Consider the following 21,197-nt stretch of genomic DNA (forward strand, 5'->3'; position numbering starts at 1 on the left):
ATCGAGGAGGAGGAAATCTGTTCCCTGACGACTCAGAGAGAAAACGTTGTCTGTATTATGCTCGCAGTTCTCCATAAATTTGAGATGGTTTCAAAAGTTTAAAGTATACATGAAGCCAAGGAAGATAGATACAATGGAACCCAAGGTGTATGATTCCAATTCTAGAAAGGTCTAGAGCAGGAGACATTGGTCTGAAGGGTCAGGGCAGGCAGGTGGACGACGAAGGGGCAGGAGGGAAGCCTGAGGCAACAAAGACAGTCAGCATGTCCTGACCGTGGACACGGCCATACAAGCACAGACGCTTGCCAGAACTCACGAAGCATACAGGGCTTCCCTGGTAGCTCAGCGGACAAAGAATCTGCCTGCGACACAGGAGGAAGTGAAAGTGAAGTCACTCAGTCGTGTCCGACTCTTTGGGACCCCGTGGACTGTAGCCCACCAGGCTCCTCCATCCATGGGATTCTCCAGGAGAGAATACTGGAGTGGGTTGCCATCTCCTTCTCCAGGGGAGCTTCCCAACCCAGGGATCAAACCCAGGTCTCCCACATTGCAGGCAGACGCTTTACCCTCTGAGCCACCAGGGACGCAGGAGACCCCAGTTCAATTCCTGGGTCAGGAAGATCCCCTGGACAAGGGATAGGCTACCCACTCCAGTATTCTTGGACTTCCCTGGTGGCTCAGATGGTAAATTCACCTGCAGCGTGGGAGACCTGGGTTCGATCCCTGGGGTGGGTAGATCCACATGGACAAAGGAGCCTGGCAGGGTACAGTCCACGGGGTCACAAAGAGTCAGACATGACTGAGCGACTTTCACTTTCAAGCAACACTTAAAATGGGTGCATTTTCTGATACGTCAACATATGCCAATAGACTGTTGAAGTTTAAAAAGAGGTTTCCAGGTGGCACAGTAGTAAAGAGTCTGCCCACCAGTGTAGGGGACCTGGGCTCAATCCCTGGTTCAGGAAGATCCCCTGGGAGCAGGACACGGCAACCCATTCTAGTACTCTCATCTGGGAAATCCCAAGGACAGAGGAGCAGTCCACGGGGTCACAAGAGTCAGACAGGACTGAGCGCCTAGACAGCAACCATGCGACAGAGGATGTGTACTGGGCCACGGAAGTGACCCCCACACTCGGTAATGGACAGACAGTCTGGTCACTCAGTCGTGTCTGACTCTGCAACCCCATGAATCAGAGCACGGCAGGCCTCCCTGTCCACCACCAACTCCCAGAGTCCAGCCAAACCCATGTCCATCGAGTTGGTGATGCCATCCAGCCATCTCATCCTGTCGTCCCCTTCTCCTCCTGCCCCCAATCCCTCCCAGCATCAGGGTCTTTTCCAGTGAGTCAACTCTTCGCATGAGGTGGCCAAAATACTGGAGTTTCAGCTTCAACATCAGACCTTCCAATGAGCACCCAGGGCTGATCTCCTTTAGGATGGACTGGTTGGGTCTCCTTGCAGTCCAAGGGACTCTCAAGAGTCTTCTAAAGCATCAATTCTTCGGAGCTCAGCTTTCTTCACCGTCCAACTCTCACATCCATACATGACCACTGGAAAAACCACAGCCTTGACTAGAGGCCAATTAAAAACATACACAAGACTTAACAGACACTTGGCAAAGGAAAACACACAGGCGGCAACAAGCTTCTGGAAAGTGCCCAGCATCACGAGTCAGCAGCAGATGCCAATCCAAACCACAGTGAGATCCTCAGGACAGGCAGACTCAAAGACCAGCATCAGGCTGACCCAACAAGCCCATTTCCAGATTCACCTGAGACACACGGAAGGCACAAGGATGCTCGCAGCGGCTGTAGCGACAAAAGCCTCCAAATGGAAATAGACAGGCGTGCACGCACAGGTGAAGGGCAGACAGCCTTGGTGATTCCTACTGCGGATACGCCTCAGGAAGAGAGAGACAGCTGAGCCAGTGCTTTATGAAACTCACTGGAAACCAGCTGAGCAGAGAAGCTTGACAGAAAGAGCAACCTGCAAGTCCGCAGATGTGAGGCTTAGAACAGGGAGTGCGTCTCAGAGGCGGGAGGAGGACGGGGAAGGGGAGGAGATCTCTGCACCTCCACAGGAGAGGGTCACTTGGGCAAAGGCACGGGTCAAAGCTTGCTCGGCCGTACACAAGAAAGCCACGTGCCTCACTGTACAGAGGTTAAGTGTGTCAGCCCCTCGTCGCATCTGAACCTTTGCAGCCCCGGGGACTGCAGCCCGCCGGGCTCCTCTGCCCATGCAATTCTCCAGGCAAGAACACTGGAGTGGGCTGTCAATCCCTTCTTCCGGGGCTCTTCCTGACCTAGGGATCAAACTCAGCTCTCCTACACGGGCAGGCAGATTCTTTACTCCCTGAATCGCCTGGGAAGATTATCCCTCCATATTCATACTTAAGATTTTTCACACCACATACCAAATAAATTCCACCTGGATTCAAGAGTTAAACTTGCATTAAAATACTGAACAGGTATTGGAGAATACTTTTATAATTTTTTTTTGGCTACACCACAGGCATGAAGGATCTTCCGACGGGTCATCAAACGTATACCCTGCAGCGGGTCATCAAACGTATACCCTGCAGTGGAAACACAGGCTCTTAACCACTGGACTGCTAGAGAAGTGGTAACATTTTTGCAATTTGGAGATGAAACTCTTTCTAAATATGGTACAAAATCGGAAATCACAACAGATTTTACCATATAAAAACGTAGGTTCACCATGAGTAAAAGGATACAATATATAAAGTGAAGTGAAAGTCGCTCAGTCGTGTCCGACTCCTTGCGACCCCATGGGCTACACAGTCCGTGGAATTCTCCAGGCCAGAATACTGGAGTGGGTAGCCTTTCCCTTCTCCAGCAGATCTTCCCAACCCAGCGATCAAACCAGGGTTTCCTGCATTGCAGGCAGATTTTTTACCAACTGAGCTACGAGGGAAGCCCTTACAATATATAAAGAGACAACACAAATCAATGAGAGAAATATAAACGACACAATTAAACGTTACAAGGCAACTCACACAGGAGGGAAGGCCCATCTGTCATTAATGAGATGTTCGGTATATCAGCAGCGAAGCTGCAGCTCTCAGGTCCTTTTCTTCTGACAGTCAGAGGGCGGTGCGGGTGGAGGGTAACTGCACAGGCAGAGAAAGATGAGGCTTGGAAGCCTCCTTTCTGCCCGTCTACATCAGTGGAAATGGGAGCAGCTGTCGGGAAGCGTGGAGGATGTCGCGGTCTGGACCTGGGCAGGGGCAGCCGCAGAGCTGGGCAGGCCAGGGCACAGGGACCCCCCAGGCAGGCGGGGGACTGACAGCTCTGCCTTGAAGAGTGAGTGGCCAGGTGAGCCCCTCACAGTCCACCCATGTGCCCCCCACCCCACGGGAGGCCTCTGGCCTGCCCCCATGCCCTGGGCAGCCCCTCACGGAGGCGTCTTGGTGGTGGGGGCACCGAGGGGCGGTGCAGACCCCACAGGACCAAGGAACACACACAGCTGCCCGGCACCCGCTGCCAGAACGCCCCGTGGGGAAGCCCGCCCCACAGGCCTCCCTTACACCCCAAAGTTTGTGACTGGACTGCATCTCGGGTCAACAAAGCTGTCTGGGCACTGGCCCTGCCCCAGCACAGAACCAGCAGACACCTCTGGCCCCCGGGTTCGGAGCCTGATCCGAGGGGCAAAGAAGGCTGTGATCTCAGCCTGAGGCCCAGCTGCAGGTAGGCCCTCCAGCCGGCACAGCCCCTGCTGGGGTCCAGGCGCCCCCAGAAGAGAAAGGCAGCAAGTCCCCAGGGAGGAGAGGGCTTCTCACACAGACCAGTCCCAGCTCAGTCCCCCGGCTCCACACACAGGGCCTCGGTCCCCGTCCACAGGGAAAACACCTTGCTTGGACTGTCTGCAAAATGCAAATTCTGGACAAATGTCTGAAAACGTCTTTCTGAATGATTTCTTTTTTGTTTATATTTTATTTTTTAACTTTACAACATTGTATTGGTTTTGCCATATATCGACATGAATCTATCTAAATGATTTCTGTGTATAAAAGGCAGAGCATTCAAGCTGCTTCCTGAGTTAGAAGGTGAGGTTTGGGACCAGAGGTTCCGTAGAAGCCGGCGTGCCCAGTAGGAGGGGGACAAGCCCAGCTCTGCCATCTCCAGCCTCCCCGCGCCCGTCCCCTGCCTCCCCGCGTCTGACTCCAGCGTCACCGCATCCGGAGATCCACTCCCAGCCTCTGGAGCGCTGGACACACACAGACGCCCCCACACACATGCACAGGGACACACCCCCCGTGAGGGCTGCCTGGGGAGGGGCGGCCGCATCCTCCTCCAGGGACGGGGTGCTGCAGGCCCACCTGCTCGGAGGCGGCTCAGCGCTGGGCCTGCCCGCTGGTCCCCAGGGCTGCGTGGGAACAAGCGCGCGTGACACTCACAGGAAGCGTGGGTGTCTCGCAGAAACCAGCTGAAACATGATACCATGATAAAGCCTCATTTAAAGTACTTCTTTTTTTTTTTTTTATTGATTTCATTGAAAACAGAACAAGAAATGGTCTGAGCCAAAAGACTGCTCTTAGAACTGTCAAAAACATTTTAACAGAAAAAATAAACATGACTGCATTATGAATGTTTTAGAAGAGTTGCACAAAAAAACCCACTGTTACTGCACTAATTACAGTATTTAAAAAAGTATATGCCAAAAAAAAGTATATGACCTGGCAGGCCATCACTCAAAAGGTGACGGCAATTTTATTCACACAAGACTAACGTTTTAAAAAAAGCTTTTCCTGCGTTTTATTCTAAAATCACTTTGTTCTCTTTATACAGTTGATAGTTTATTTTCACATGGTGAGTAGAAACCACACCAGAATCAGCACCGTTGTCTGTGTTTTTGTGTTTATTTTTTGTTTGTCCTAATGTCCAATAATGGCAGAAAATAAACCAGTTTGTTCATCATCATAGCATGTGGCTTAGAAATCAATAGGACGTGCGGTGCTCCGGGGCCATGGCCGTCCTGCGCCCCAAACCGCATCCTCGGAAAGAAGCACGTGAGAGGTCTGGTGTATAGGACTAGATATAGGATTTCTTTAAAAAGCAAACCCACGTTTTCTCCAAAGTCAGCAGTGGCTCGGCCCTGACCTCGCAGGGGCGGTGGGCACGGGGTCTGTGCCGCCCAGAGCCAGCACCGGCCATGCGGGCCGCGGCGGGCCACACGGAGAGTCCGGGCCGACAGGACGCAGCCCCCAGCCCGGCGGTGAGCCGGGAGCGACGACACGCGAGGGGAGACGAGAAACGTGGAGCAGAAAGACCTCCGTCGGGAACTCACAGCGAGGCCGGCAAGGAGCCCAGGCGTCCCCGCGCAGCCGGGCCCCGCCCCCGCGGCCCTGGGCAGGCCAGCCGGTCTCCTGCACGCCTCCGCGTCCTCCCCAAACCACAGCGAACGGCGTCCACTTGGGCGCCGGGCAGCGCTCTCATAGCGGGTCAGCGGGCGAGGAGCTGGTGTCGGGCAGCCCGTCCTCCTGGGCACCGGCCTGCCGCTGGGCCAGCGCGGCCCCGGAGTGCCGGCACTTGGGGGAGCCGCAGCGGCAGCTGAACAGCTTGCCCTTGATGTCCCAGAAGCGCTGCCCATAGTCGAAGCTGCGGAGAGAGAGCCGGGGTCTGGGCCTGCGCCCCCGGGGCCGCCCCCCACCCGCCCCCGCCCGGGCACCTACCCCAGCTGCTCCCCGGCCTCAATCAGGCGGGTGCTGAAGAAGGCGATCCGCGGGAAGCGCAGGTCCTGGTGGGACATGAACACACGCACGGGCACCAGATTGGGCTCGCAGTGGTGGTTGATGAAGCGGCTGACGTTGCCATAGAAACGCGCGTCGATGCAGTACAGCTCTCCGTCCTAGGGGAGAGACGCGACGCGCTGAGCATCGGGGGCAGGCGCGGGTGCCGCCCCTGCCCCCCCACCCAGCCCCGGGGCTCCCACTCGGTGAAAACGAGCACAGACCTGGGATTCACGTGGACGGCTCCGCAGACACCCAGAGAGGGGTCGGGGTCCATGGGGACCACGAGGCAGCATAGCCCCTCAGGGACCCAGTGACGGAGGGGGAGGAACACCACCCGAGAGGCAGGGCCAAGGGGCACTGGGCAGAGGGACAGACAGACAGGGAGACAGGGGGAAAGAGACGGGGGGACAGGGCAGAGGGACGTGGGGACGGGGAAAGAGGGACGAGGGGAGAGGGACGGGGGGACAGGGCAGAGGGACGTGGGGACGGGGAAAGAGGGTGGGGGGAGAGGGCGGGGGGACGGGGGAGAGGGACACAGGGGAGCGGGGGGAGAGGGCGGGGGGCTGCCAGGTCCCTCCTGAGGGGACTTAGCCAACAGCAGCCTTCAGGGCGGTGGTGACCCCGTGGGCAGACAGTGGCCAGGACCCAGGCCTGACCTGACCCTGAGAAGAGGTCTGGCCTCACTGCTGAGGCCTGAGAAAGCCGCATTTCCCCTGTAAAGACCCAGAAGGCAAGAGCGACGCTGCCCCGGGGACGGCCACGTGGCAAGGGCCCCCGGGGAGGGGCAGGGGCCCCGAGCACCGCCGTGTCTGCGGGCCCTGACCTCCCACAGCGGGTGCGGGCCACAACTGGGACAATTCTCCCCCCTTTCCTGTGGCTTTGTCCACAGAGGCAACAGACGGGAATCCTTGCGGGAAGGAAGCTTCCTGAGCTAAACCAGAGGCTCCGGGGCCACAGAAGGGGTCCTCACCCCAGGTGTGGGAGGAAGCAGCGCGGGCTCCGCAGACGCGGCATCCACCCCGGGACACGAGGCGGCCAGGCCCGCCTGAGCCTGCAGGACCTGGGCGGTCCCCAGGGACGCAGGACTCCTTGGGGACAAGCGGGGGTTCCTCTGCCCACCGGTCCCCAGTTCCAGCCCCGACACCCCCCACGCTTCCCACAAGGTGCATCCTGGGCGCTTGACCGCCCGTCCTGAAGGCCAGACTGCACGTCGGGTCCTGTAAATTCCCTCCACAAGAACCACCGTGGCCCTCCTGCAACAAACATTGCTCAGGTCTTTAAAACACGCCTTTTCAGATGAATGTATTGCTCTGCTCTTTCAAAGCGTCTCTGATCAAAAACCACCCACACCTGGTTCTGCAGCACAAACGTGGTGGGGAGGGAGCCTGTGCCCACTTGAACCCCTTGCATCACAGCTCTGAGGTGCTGGGTGTGGGCACCCAGGGAGCCAGGTGATGTGGGCAGAGGACAGGTGGGTGGACGCTTGGAAGGTTCCAGAACAGCAAGGAGATGGGCAGATCCGCAGCAGGAGGACCAGTGTTGTGACCCAGGAAACACCTGGATAGCAAGGCCAGAAAGTGCCCTGCTGCCTCGGACGACGGGGAGTGGGGTGGCGGTGGGTGTCCAGCAGGGGCAGGCATCCTGTACACCAGAGCTCCAGAACGCAGGCGCCCAGCGGGGCGGGCACTCAACACCAGCATTCGGGGACGCAGGCGCCCAGCGGGGCGGGCACTCTGAACGCCAGTGCTCGGGGACGCATGCGCCCAGCGGGGCGGGCACTCTGAACGTCAGTGCTCGGGGACACAGGCGCCCAGCGGGGCGGGCATTCTGTACACCAGCACTCCAGGATGCAGGCACCCAGCGGGGCGGGCACTCTGAACGCCAGTGCTCGGGGTCTCGGGCCTGAGCTGGAGCAGCGGGGACTGTGAGTGCATCCGTGCCCTGTCACATGCCCAGAATGAATGTGTCATAGGACCAAACACCCGGGCCCACACGGGCTAGGCGGAACAAGGAAGAGACCTCCGGGCGTGAGCATGGAGGGCCTGCAGGGCAGCCAGTCTCTCTGAGGGGCGCTCTGCCAGGAGCCACTGGGGCACCCAGATAGGCCCTCCTCCCATCTCCCGACAGTGACCACACACCCGCCTGCCAAGTGCTGTGACAATCAGACCAGCAGCCTGGTCAGCAGAGACAGAAGCAGCAGCAGACAGAGAACCCCAGGGGGTCGAGCTCCTGGCTGTGCCGTGGGCCAGGCGGCCAGGCTGGGCTCACCGCAGGGGCAGCTGAGCCAGACTCAGAGGGGGCAGCTGCACCTCGGTCCCCACAATGCAACCACGCGCTCCCAGAAGAGGGAGCCTACGCCCTGATGCCCTTCAGGCAGGTTTGGAACCCGAACTAAAACTAATCAGGATCAGGCGGCGACAGGCAAGCAGGATGAAGACCAGGAGGAACCCCTGACGCCAGACAGACCACAGGGACCCCAGACACAGACCCACCACAGGGACTCCAGACAGCGGACGGACCACAGGCAGGTGGGGGTGGTGCCCGGAAGTCATGCTGGGGCACGCGTGAGCCACTGCAGGCGACCATCGCAGCTAAGACGCACCGAGGAAGCGGTGTGAGAGTACAACCCAGGTGTGATGGCCCACAAAGTGGAAGTACCCTCTGTATTACTCCAGCAAGTACGGGACAGACTGCAGCAGCAGCAGGATTTCAACAGATGCAGAAAAGCACCGAATACGACCTCTAGCCAATCACATGACTCCTGGTGAACTTGCAGCAGAGCCCTGAGCACCCACAGCCCATGGGAGTCTGGGGTCTAAAAGCTTCCTTCATCCACGGCGGGAACAGTGACCCAGCCGGGAGGGGACCGTCTACTGATGAGGAGACCGTGTCCATTCAGCAGGGCGCTCGGAAGACACAGCCACGCTGGGCGGGCGTGGGAGTGAGTGCCTGGCTTCACCCGGACCCACAGAGCGGGGCTCAGAGGCTCAGGCTGCCGGGAAGGACCAAGCACTTGAGGGGCCCCGCTGGCAGCACCTGTGCGCTCCAGCAAGTTCCCAGGTCAGCCTTGACGAACCAAGGAGCAACTCGAGCCAGGGCAAGGCAGAGGGCAGCTGCGCCAGATCAGAAACCCCTGGAAACCAGGGCCCAGAGACGAGAAGCTGGAGTCCAGCGACCCCGCCAGCCCCTGAGAGGGAGCCGGGACACGGAGGACCGCCCTCCGGTCACGCTCGTGATCCTCGGTGCACACGGAAGCTCCTCCCGCGCACGGGGCCTCCACCCTTGCTGAGAGGCGGGCTCAGGCTACAGAGCTGCATCCCAGCCCCACGCTCAGTAGGCTGGCAGGACAGGCAAAGGGCCTCTGGGCCCGGTGACCCCACTGCACACGCCTGAGCCCAGCAGAAGCGCCAGCACCAGCCAGGGCAGCCGAGCCTCCGCACCGCCCGACCTTGCCTGTGGGCACCGCCACACCACAGTCCCACTGGCGCCACGCCCTACCCCTAGGGCTGCATTACCTTGTTGTCAAGATCAAAGAGATAAGAGTCTTCTTCCCGCACATCAGCTTCCGAGTCAGAGATAAGCTCCCCAACGTACCTGTGGGTCAGGGCAGGGCGGTGAGAACATGGCACCAGAGGACCTGAAGGAGCCCCACTCGAGGACGACCCGCTGTGGCTCAACAAGGACTGAGCCTGGGCCTCAGGATACGACACAGAAACCCTGTGACCAGGGGTCCAAAGTGATCATCCCTGGGAATCATGAGACCCTGACAGACCTTCTGAAACGAGCTCCAAGCTGGGGAGGAAGTGCAGGCCAAAGAGCAGATGGAGCAGGGGCTGCCCGCTGCATGTGCCACATGGTCAGCCTGGGCAGCCCCGCCTGGAGAGTCTGGGCCACAACGGCAGTAGACTCTCCTGGCGCCCCTCCCCGATGCTGCCCCACCCCCGAGACCGCAGGGGCAAGGCCCGGGAGATGTCCCCCCACGCACCCCGTGACCACGGAGGCAGGGCCAGAGAGACGCCCCCCCATCCACCCCGAGACCGCAGGGGCAGGGCCCGGGAGATGCACCCCCACCCACCCCGTGACCACGGGGGCAGGGCCAGAGAGATGCCCCCCATCCACCCCGAGACCACAGGGGCAAGGCCCGGGAGATGCGCCCCCACGCACCCCGTGACCACGGGGGCAGGGCCAGAGAGATGACCCCCCATCCACCCCGAGACCGCAGGGGCAGGGCCCGGGAGATGCACCCCCACCCACCCCGAGACCGCAGGGGCAGGGCCCGGGAGATGCCCCCCTACCCACTCCAAGACCGTGAGGGCAGGGCCTGGGAGAACAGCACTCACTTACTCGCAAACAAAGGTGCCCAGTGGGATGTCCTGCAGGGACCGGACGCCCCAGCCCATGTTCTGTGTCCGATAGAGCTGCAGCCTCGCCCTGGAAAACATGGGTACGTCCCAGGTCACTCCACTCACAAGTGACACTCGAGGTTCAGGAGTAAAGGACAGAGAAGACCACCTTCGTGTCTGGAGACGCTTCAGCGCCGGGTGAGGGAGCAACAGAGGCTCCGAGCGACCCCAGGCCCCGCCGCACCGCCCTTCACGCCCTCAGGACGCAGGGGACCTCAGCCCCGCCCGCTCGCCCTGTGACCCCAGCACCCACCACGGGACCAGGCTGGCCAAACCTCAGCTGTGACAAGGACCAGGCGGGTGAGCAGCCTGCTGGCCCCGACTGGAATGCAGCTAGGCGCAGGCGGCGTGCCAACGGCAAGGCTGAGCTGACCTCTGAGGGGCAGGGGGTACCCTCCCAGCCCCGAGAGTCAGGGCATCCGCCTACTGTCTGTGTTCCAGGGCCCTCGAGGGAGACGGGTATGTCTGTCCCCTCCCCAAGGACTTCCAGCCACACACAAGGACACAGAAGCGTGGGCTGCTCACAAGGTGCAGCCAAGTTACTTACTGTTAACAGGCCCCAAAACACTGAGCTCATTACGAAAATCTGCCCTTATGATCTTAGACTTTTCAACTCTTGAGCATTTCACAGAAAAAGCTCCATGACCACAGGCCCACAGTCTGGCTCTGGGTGGTCAGCAGACCAAACACACACATATCTAAGCGACAACAGGTGTTACACCCGACAGCACCTCCACGACACCCAGGGTGCAGCGCCAGGGGACCCAAGTGTGCACACAGCTCAAACTCGCGAGCCTGGACGGGCGGCTCATGGGAGGCCTGGCTCTCGCCTTCAGGCTGTGTGACCTGAACCCACATCTGAGCTGGGGGGCGACACGGCTTCTGCTCTTTACATCAGCGTGTAACACAGGCCGCGGCGCCAAAGAACACGCACATACACACGCACGCAGGCGCGCACACATACACACACACACACATACACAGCTTCTGCTCTTTACATCAACCTGAAACACAGGCCAAGGTGCCAAGGAACATGCACGCACACGCTAAACACACGTTCTCCCATCTGTGGACACACGGGGCGCCCCTGAACTGCCTGGGGCCCAGCCCTGCGCCCTTGGCTGCTGCAGGGGCTCACCTGAGGCCATTCTGCACCACGCGGTTGCGGCACGTCCTCCAGCAGGAGCAGGCGTGGTTGCACTCGAACAGCAGGGGCGGCTCTGCCATGTTGAACTCTGGCAGCAGCCGGCCGTCCTGGGGCAGACACGAGAAGCAGTCGCCACCCACAGCAAGGCCTCCACAGATGAGCACGCCCCCAGAACACTGGCTTCCGCCCGGGAGGACAGGGAAGGCCAGGGGAAGCCTCTGGCCAGGAGTCCACGTGGCTGGTTCTCCTGGTCCCTGCCTGGCACCCCTGCCCACCTTCCCGGCACCCTCTCAGCCTCCCGAGGCCCGTGCAGCCTGCCCTGTGGCCTCCTGCCAGGACCGCCAGCCCACACCTCCTGCCCCTCTGCAAATCCCCATTCTGGAGGGAGCCAGCATGCCATGAGCTGCTGGGCTACACCAGGCAGAGTCTGGGGCCCTGGCAACTTCAGAGACCATTCTGAGAGGTCTTCCCTAATGACGACCCTGTGCCAGCAGCCTCCATGTGGGGCCTATGTGCCCTCCCCACCCAGGACACCCCACTCCTGCCCCCAAACCAAAGTCGGGGGGTTCCTGCCTCAGCAGCGCCCTCCCAGCCCCACAGCTGCCTCCAGCCAGGCTGGGGATGCCGCCCTGGCCCCAGCCGCACCACCCCCTGCCCCGCCAGGACACAGGCTCCACCCTGCCCCCGGCCCTGGCTTCCGGTCGGCACCCTCTGAACCCCCGTCCCCAGCCTGCGGACTCACCTTGTCGTACCAGCAGCGCATGCTGAGCTGGCCACACATGCAGTTGCTGGAGGAGCAGTCGTCGATGCACACGCAGTACTGTGGGGAGAGTGTGTCAGACAGAGCCCCATCCCGCAGCCCCACGCTGTTCCCAGCCCCAGGGACCGTCCTCAGGACCCAGGGCCTGCAGCCTCCCCCAAGGGAGGTGGAGAGGACACCAGGGCCCCCACATGGGGCTTGCAGGAGAGGGGGAGGGCTGGGGGCCTGGGCACACGGGCCCAAGAGCGCAGGGAAGCGGGGCCGACGCTGGGGGGAGTGGCCACAGCCGAGCCAGCAGAGCCAATGGCAGCCCGAGCCTGGGCCCGAGCCTCCTGCCACCCAGCAACCCCTCCCACCACCCAGCAACTGCCCAGACCAGGGCCCCCTGCTGACCTGCAGGTGGGTGATGTTCCTATCGATGTTCATGGGGGACGTCACACAGTTCTGAGACACGTACTTGTAGTTGCTGGGGCACGGCTCGCCGTCCACACCATTGACGCAGGGGATGGGAATCCGCTCGTAGCCCCGAGCAATGTCCCTGCCGCAGGGGGCGCACGTCAGCTCTGGGCAAGCCCAGCTCCCTCCCGCGCCAGTGCCGCTCGCCCGGGCTGGTCCCAGCCGCTTCTCGCTCCTCACCTGCTCACCGTCTTCTCCACCGGGGTGGGCCTGTCAGGGGCCGCGTCCCGCAGCGCCTGGCTCACCTGCAGGGCGCTCCACACCTGTGAGTTGAGGCTGGCGCACTGCAGGGGAGTCTCCCCCTCCTTGTTCTTCAGAGTGACATCCGAGTCCCGGGACAGGAAGAGGCTGCACGGACAGCAAGTGCACAGGACACTCAGCCCTTCTGTCCCAGACTCAAGGACGAGACGCACGCAGCACGCCCACCCGTGAAAACAGGACCCGCCGTGCACTTCAAGACAGCACAGCCCGCAGACGGACGCCTCCAGCCACCATGCAGACGCAGCCGCCTCCCCACGAGCACGGTCCTTCGCAGGACGAGCACGGAAACTAGGGACAGCTCTCAACTTTGCTCAGCTCTTCCGTTCAAGGGCCCTCGGGATCAAAGGACAGCGACGCCTCTTGGCCACAAGCTCAGTCAGCACGTGGCAGGCGATGCCGTGGCCTGACCCAGGGAGGGGCCGACATGGCGCCAGAGCTCGGCGCCCCCAGGGACCCCATCCTAGAGGGCGCAGGCCCCGCAGCAGGGGCACCCCTCATCCCAGGCCCCCGTGCAGGGAGGACGGGGCTGCACGGCCCTGAGCTTCCGCCTGGAGCAGAGCAAAGGCTCTGGCAAGTGGGGCTCCCAGTAGCCCGTGTGCCCTCGTGAGGGTGCCGCTCCCGTGGCCCCGAGCTGGGAGCCACCAGGACGGCGGATTTTCACCGCAATCCTCCCAAGCTACACTGACCACAGGCCTGACGGGAGAGGCCCGTCCGCCGCAGGAAGTCCCCAGCGCCCCGGAGCCACTCACACGACACAGGCGTAGCGGTCCTCCCGGGCCGCGATGTGCAGGGGCGAGTCCCCGTGGATGTTCACCGCGTGCAGGTCGCACCTGGCGGCCAGCAGGATCTCGGCGATGTCCACACAGCCTGAGAAGGCCGCCCAGTGCAGGCAGATGTTTTCCTCCTGAGCGGGGGACACGGGGGTGAGCCCCAGGGCCCTGCGGCCACCCAACAAAGGCTTCCTGCCATTCTGTCTTGTTTTTATTAAAACGTACGTCGATATAGTGCAGAGTAGGTTAAAACAGAAAACATCCTCCTGAATTGGGCTACACCCTGCACGACATGCCATCGAGGGCCAATTTACCTGCTTTTTGAAATTACGTTCCTTTTGAAACACAGTTAGTTATGACTGTAGAATAGAGTGATGCTTGTATAAGATTTGAAAAAGGCAAATCTGACTAATTAAAACTTTATTTCACAAAAGACTAAAAACTCTACACGATGGAGTATTACTCAGCCATTAAAAAGAATACATTTGAATCAGTTCTAATGAGGTGGATGAAACTGGAGCCTATTATACAGAGTGAAGTAAGCCAGAAGGAAAAACATAAATACAGTATACTAACACATATATATGGAATTTAGAAAGATGGTAACAATAACCCAGTGTACGAGACAGCAAAAGAGACACTGATGTATAGAACAGTCTTATGGACTCTGTGGGAGAGGGAGAGGGTGGGAAGATTTGGGAGAATGACATTGAAACATGTAAAATATCATGTAAGAAACGAGATGCCAGTCCAGGTTCAATGCACGATACTGGATGCTTGGGGCTAGTGCACTGGGACGACCCAGAGGGATGGTAGGGGAGGGAGGAGGGAGGAGGGTTCAGGTTGGGAAATACATGTATACCTGTGGCGGATTCATTTTGATATTTGGCAAAACTAATACAATTATGTAAAGTTTAAAAATAAAGTTAAATTAAATTTTTTAAAAAAAGAAAAATAAATAAAAACAACTGAAAAAAAAAAAAAAAAAAACTCCAAATGAGGCAAAGAAAAATTTTGAAGTACCTGTGCCATATGTAAAATACACAATTTATCACATATAGATTATACATGTGATATAATCTACCATGTTGAGTCTGTTAGAAGACTACAATCTTAAAAAAAACACAAATGTGAAAAGGAAAGGTAAATAAAAAACAACATAGGGTAACAATGAGGAGCAAACCTAAAAGTCAAGACAACGTCTAAATGAGAACCACAGAACATCCGACCTGCCGCACATGGGCCCAGGCACAGAGAGCCGGCCACAGAGGCCCGAGCAGGCTCCCAGAGCAGGGCGCCCTGGCCCCGGCTGCGCCCCGGCCCCGCCTCCCTTGCAGACTCGCCCAGCGATGCTCCCGCTGCCCTTTCTGGCCACTGGCCTCAGGGCTGTGGCCTCCGCTCTCTGCTGTGTGGGCGGAGGGCGCAGCACGTCCTGGAGGCCGGGCCGTGCCCCCCAGCGCCCACCCCACAGCTTGGGCGCCCTAGGCCTCCGGCTCAGCCGCCTCAAGAGGACAGCAGTGGAGCAGGAGCTGAGGCCGGGCCTGCCCGCCTCGCTGAGTCCACAGAGGAAGCGAAGCGCCGACCCACTGTCTGTCCCAGGTTCCTCTCCCCACGTCGCTCTCAGAGGCCCCAGCCCCAGGGTCTACCCGCCGCACACCTGTGGGCTCCTCAGTGAATCGGAGCCGCCCAGGGGCCTATAGCGCCCACGACCTTATCAGCAGAACTGAGCCTGTCCCAGCTCCGAGGCCTGTGGTCAGAGAAGGTGCCCGGGCCCTGCTACCTTACGACAGGTCCACACGTCTGGTGGGTGTTTAGTGAACGAGGGGCAAGAGGGGCCACAACAGGTTTACCCCCACCCACACCTCGGTGGAAATGCGGCTGAACAGTTTTCAGGAGCTGGACATCAGGCAGTGAAGGGCTGCACCCAGAGCGGGGAGCGAAGTGGCCACTGGCTCACCGTCCGTCTCAGCTCCAGATCAGGCGGCCCCAGGCCAAGGCAGCTGGGGGTGAGGGCCAGCCGTGGGCTGAGAGGCCTCTGGAGGGCTGCACATTCCAAGCCCGGGCCTCCAGAAGGACATACCGGTGCACAAGGCTCAGTGCTGGCCCCACAGGGTAGGGATGACCAGCCTCAGCTGAGACCTGCTCGGACCACCTGACAAACTTAGAAAGCAAGGCCCCACGTGATCGGGCCATTCCCAGTAACACCGCTGCACTGGGAACGCGGCTAAAGACAGATTCCCAGCAGGGTGAGCTCATACGTCCTGCGTCGGGTCTCAGCTTACCATACGGGCAAAGGCTCGGGAAACCAGACCCATGAGCAGCAAAGCCAACTAACTACCCAAAGCCAGAAACGGCACACGGGGCAGACCAGCAAGCTCAGAGAAGCTGGACAACTGCGTTCAGGAGACACGCCTCAGGAAGTACCGAGAAGGCCCTGCAGAGGGTTCCAAGCTTCGGCCACAGTGCGCGAGGGGAGAGCACGCTGGGCAGAACCGACGCACAGCACAGTGGAGGAGGCCAGTGAGCTCGACACAGCCCAAGACCAGCGAGGCACACGTCCAGGGTGAAAAATAATCACAGCAAATGAGAAGCGCTTCAGTGAGCACTGCGACAGATTCTCAAACACACGGAACCAGACCCTCCCCAAGGGGGGTGGGGCAGAGGCAGCTCTGAAAGAAGTGAGCGGGAAGCTTCCAGGTTGGTAAAGCCCCCTACAACAGACCCAGGGGGGTCCATGAACCCTGAATGCACACTTGCATGCACACACCACCAGGCACCTTGTAGTAAGATCACCAAATCCCGGTAACAAAGAGACAACCTTAAAAAACCCGAGAGTAGAGAGGCACATGACACACGGAGAAACCAAGAACAGCCGCCAGCAAGGCCTTCCCGCTGGAGACAAGTGGAGCCAGGACTCAGGGAAGCGCTGAGACCAACCGCCATTGACAACTCTTCACCCAGAACACCTTTCAAAAGCGAGGGAAAGGACTCTGCAGGCATTAAGAAGCTGAGACTTCACCACCAGCCACCCAGCATGGCGGGAAATGCTGACGGACCTCAGACACACAGAAGGAAATGGCAGTGGACACACGGGCCTGAGGGAGAGGAGACTCCGGGAGCTGCACACCAGGCTCATCGCCACAGCCTCTCCCAGAGCCCACCGCTGCCTAAACAAAATTTAGTAAAGTACATGAGAGGAACAGCAGGAAGCTGGGGAGGGAGAAACGGAAGCGGCTCCTGGGAGGTTCTCCTCACAGGCCCTGAAGCGACGTTCGTCAGGAGGGCGCGGCCCAGAGCTCGGACAGGGCCCAGGCCCGGGGGGCCCAGCGCGGCCACAGGGCAGAGCCCATCGAGGAGGAAAGGCCGCTTCCTACGCACACTGCCGCAACAGTGAGACCCCCGCAAGCCAAGAAGAGAGCCCAACCCCACCTCCTACCCTGCACTAGCGTTAACACCCAACCTACAGAGTGTCTGGGTGGGGCAGGGATTTCACATGTGATAAAGAACCCACCCGCCAACGCAGGCGACATAAGAGACGTAGGTTCCATTCCCGGCAAGGAAAGATCCCCCGGAGAAGGAAATGGCAACCCACTCCAAGATCTTTGCCTGGGAAATCACACGGACAGAGGAGCCTGGTGGGCTATGGTCCACAGGGTCGCAGAGAGTCAACACAACTGAAGCAACTCAGCACACAGAGAAAATGACTGATAAACTGAACTGAGAGGGACAGAACGTACTATCTGACAAAGGACTTCCACCTAGAACATACAGAAACTCTCCAAACTTGAGAGTAAGACAAACAATCCAGTAAAAAATGATCAAAAGACCTGAAACGAAGAGAAAGACCCAGCATGTTGAGGAGAGCGTGGAGCAGTCACAGTCACCCACCAGGAAACACTCCCCCTGCAGGGCTGGCAGCGTCCGAGAGAGGCCGCAGCCCCACCAGGAGCCTGGCTGCGGCCCATACGCAGGACGGACGAGCAGGCAGCTCCATTCAGCCAGAGAGGCAGCCAGGCCGGCACCCGGGCGGGACTGCAAGGAGCAAGGCTGAGAGGCCCACTCGGGAACAGAAGGCAGAAGCCTGGCTGTGTCCGGTTTGGGGGCTGGTTATGTATCCCAGACAGAGGAGCCTGGAAGGCCGCAGGCCATGGGGTCGCAAAGAGTCGGACACGACTGAGCGTCTTCACTTTCACTTTCACGTCTGGTTAAGAAGAACCAGTTAAGTCTGCTAAAGACGGCTGGTTCTCAGGTATCTGGTATGTCTGGTTAAGAGCACTGGTTATGTCTGTGTATATTTTGTCTGTGTGGGTATTTCCAGTTAAAGGCGTATCTCTGGTCCTGGGGCCCAGCTCTGTGGAGCTGGCAGACACCCCCAGCCAGCACTGCCCTTGGTGGGGGTTACTGCTCCCAGTCTCTGTGGGGAGGGTCTTCTTGCAAAGCAGCCACCGCTCCCATCCTGTCTTCACATGGTCCACTCGGGGCTCTGAGCAGAGAAGTGGGTGAGCCTTCCTGCCTTAATCCATCATTAAAGCCATGAGCTTGTGGCCAGCTTCCTACTTACGGCTCTGGTAACTCTGCAAAGGTGGACACAGCTCCAGGAGTACAGCCCGTCCGTGTCCCGGGAACCCTGTCCCTCGCCTGGGAGGCAGCACACAGGTTCATGCCAGAACAGCCCCCCAGCTCTGCCAGCCCCACCACCCACTGCTCCTAGGACCCCCGAAGCCTTCCGGAGATCAGACTCCCCTTCAACTTCATCACAAGTGCCCGGTGCTGCCCGCAAGCAAACTGCCCCACCAACACACAGCCCAAGGCTATTTCCAGAGAGGCCGGTGCCTCAGCACCTCGGCCCAGGGGTGGCATGCCTTGGCCCGCCATCCCCACCACACACACAGGAGTCAGTGTCTCTACACCTCTGGAAACACGGCTCCACCCAGGGCGGGTCTCAGGGCCTATGCCGCTTGGGTCACACCTAACTCCTGACCGACACAGGAGGCCGCGCTGGGTCAGCACACGCTGGCGACTGGATGGGAAGAGGTCAGGGCAGGCGCTAGAACGAGGCCTCCACGAAGTGCCTGCAGCCACCCTGCGTCCGCCCCTCCTCCAGGGCCTCTGCCGGGGAGACTCACGTTGTCCCGGATGTTGATGTCAGACCCCTTGGAGAGCAACAGCTTCACGAGGTCCACGTGCTTGTACTCAGTGGCCCAGATCATGGGCGTCCAGCCACCATCATCCTAGTTTCAAAGAAAAAGGAAAACCTGTCACAGCCCCTGGATGTGTGAGGAGACACAGAGCCACCACTCAGGACCTGAGAAGTGGCCCCGGGGAGGGGGCAGGAGTGGGGGCCCCAACCCGAGGCCCCGTCCTGCTAAAGGAAACCGAGATTCACAGCACTGCCCGGGGACCCTGGTGAGTGCAGGCAGGCCACACACCTGCCCACCTGGTGGTCCCAGGACAGACCACGCATGAGGCATGAACTACAGACACCAGATCAGGGACCGAGGAGGCCGTGAGGAACGCAGGGGGCAGAAGCCCACCCAGCTGACCCTGCCCACCAGCGAGGCCACGGTCCTGCCCAGCCCGCTGCCCCTCTACCCTGCCCCCACCCCACTCGGTGGTCCTGGGGGTTTATTTAAACCAGGAGCGGCTCTGAGCCAACAAGGACCAAGTGGCCAATTCCTCCTCTGGTGGCCAGAGGCTGAGTTCCTGCCAACACAACTTGCCGCCTGCTCCAGTTGCCACGTCTTCCTGTGGACGCACTCGGCCTCCACGACTGAAGTGAGACGGTGCCCACAGGCCTGCGGCGGGACTGGGGACACGGCAGGGCAGCACAGCCCAGCCTGCCGGGCGGGAGACGGACCTGAGCCAGGGAACGGGGCCTGCAGGGGCACAAGCCGCACTTCGGGGAGCCGCGCCCACGGGCAGGGTCCCAGGGGTGGGAAGACGCCCCTGAGAGCTGGGAGGACCCTTCCCTGCACCCTCGCCTTCTCCCCCAGCCCCTCACAGGTCAGGAGACATACACGGGACCTGCTCTGTGCTGAGCACTGCAGGACACCCCAAGGTCCTGAGAGCAGCTGGACAGACAGACAGACGCAAAGCAAACACACGGGAAGAGACAGAACGTCCAACAACAGCCAGCGCTGGGAGGGAAGGCGAGAAGCCACAGGGCAGCTCGGCCCACGGAGGCTGGGCCCCGCTCGAGCAGCACTGCCTGAAGACGGGCCTCTAGGCGGCCGGGGAGCAGGCCAGGAGGCGGACGGGGCTGGGGAGAAGCGGCCAGGTCTCCAGGCCCTGCAGAGGTGGCCCCAGAGGACAGGCGGGGCCAGGACCACCTCGAGGCCTCGCCTTGGGTCCCGGGGCGGCATCACGAGCGGACGGGGTGCGCACCTGACAGTTGACGTCCATCTGTCCGTTTGAGAGCAAGTACTGAACCACGTCGTAGTGGCCTTTCTTGGCAGCCAGGTGCAAACAGGTCGAGCCCTCTGCGTCCTGTAACACGAGAGCCGCTGAGGTCCCAGGAGCCCCAGGGCGCTGAGTTCGCCCTGCCTGACGCCCCACGGCGACTGAGCTCAGAGCACGTCAGCCGGCGCGGCTGCTGGCTGGCCTTTGTCTCCACCTCCCAAGAACCTAAATCTACCTCAGCCACGGAACACCCAGCACCAGAGCCACCGCCCACCCCCCCACCCCACCCCCCGAGTTAAGGCAGACCGGGGGGAGCACCGGCCTGATCTACACTCGCAGGTGGGAGCCACCCGAGGCTCTCACTACACATGGCCGCCCTCCACCTGCAGGAGGCCCTCCACACTGCAGTCCCTCCCACCTCTCTGCATCTTCTGTCCCACAGAAATGTGGAAATCTCTTTTTCATTTTTTGCTATGGACCATTTTTAAAAGTCCTTATTGAATTCACTGCAACACTGCCTCTGTGTTACCGTCTCGTGGTTATGAGGTATGTGGGATCTCAGCTCCCTGACCAGGGGCTGGACCTGCACCCCTGCACTGGCAGGTCGAATCTTAACCACCGCACCTCCAGGGAAGGCCTGGAGATCCTGAATTCTAACGTTCTCAGCAGTGTCAGTCTCTTCTGTACTTTTTTGTGTCCTGCTGAAGAAACCGTTCCCAACACTAGAAACAAAGGCAACATCCCCTCTTGGCCTCTGAGTGCTCTGCGCCCTCGCCTGCCACGCCTGACTCCCGTTCACCACACGCCTGCCGCGCCCTCACCCTGCTCGCTCCCGCCTGGTGCGTGTGCTCTCCACGTGTTCACATGTGCTCTCCACATTAGCGTGTGGCCTACATGGTCACTGTGCTGTTAGGGTGTGCTCTCCATGTGTTCATGGGTTCTGTATTACTGTGTGCTCTCCGTGTGTTCACATGTGCTCTCCATGTTAGTGTGTGGCCTACATGGTCACTGTGCTGTGTCAGGGTGTGTTCATGGGTTCTGTGTTCACACGTGCTCTCCGTGTGTTCGCATGTGCTCTCCGTGTGTGTCAGTGTGTGCTCTCTGTGGAGGCAGGACTCGCTCTCATCTGTTCACCGGCTCAAACGTCTCCTCGGGCTGCAGGCCTTCATCCTCCGACGCTGGACGCAACTACGACGTGGTCAGGGTCAGACAACCATCTTGCTGTGGCCCCACCTGTTTTCACTCCTCT

General features: G+C 59.9%; 1 protein-coding gene across 16 annotated transcripts in view; it reads right to left on the bottom strand.

Annotated features, from left to right (window-relative positions):
- Positions 1-4,475: 4,475 nt before the first annotated feature.
- Positions 4,476-21,197, bottom strand: part of EHMT1 (euchromatic histone lysine methyltransferase 1) — a 108,959-nt gene continuing 92,237 nt past the window's right edge. For all 16 annotated transcript variants that reach the window (XM_086323939.1, XM_086323937.1, XM_086323938.1 and 13 more), the window contains 11 exons: positions 19,934-20,035; positions 18,676-18,780; positions 13,529-13,683; positions 12,699-12,866; positions 12,456-12,600; positions 12,045-12,122; positions 11,294-11,409; positions 10,097-10,183; positions 9,268-9,346; positions 5,693-5,868; positions 4,476-5,618 (listed from right to left, as the gene is read on the bottom strand). In XM_086323939.1, the coding sequence (XP_086180065.1) occupies positions 5,453-5,618; positions 5,693-5,868; positions 9,268-9,346; positions 10,097-10,183; positions 11,294-11,409; positions 12,045-12,122; positions 12,456-12,600; positions 12,699-12,866; positions 13,529-13,683; positions 18,676-18,780; positions 19,934-20,035 (1,377 nt within the window). In that variant the 3' untranslated portion in view covers positions 4,476-5,452. The remainder of the gene's footprint in view (positions 5,619-5,692; positions 5,869-9,267; positions 9,347-10,096; positions 10,184-11,293; positions 11,410-12,044; positions 12,123-12,455; positions 12,601-12,698; positions 12,867-13,528; positions 13,684-18,675; positions 18,781-19,933; positions 20,036-21,197) is intronic.

Source organism: Bos grunniens, chromosome 11 (assembly GCF_055505025.1).
Source record: "Bos grunniens cultivar Pamir isolate PY7600 chromosome 11, Bosgru_T2T1.0, whole genome shotgun sequence".
Classification (NCBI taxonomy): domain Eukaryota; kingdom Metazoa; phylum Chordata; class Mammalia; order Artiodactyla; family Bovidae; genus Bos; species Bos grunniens.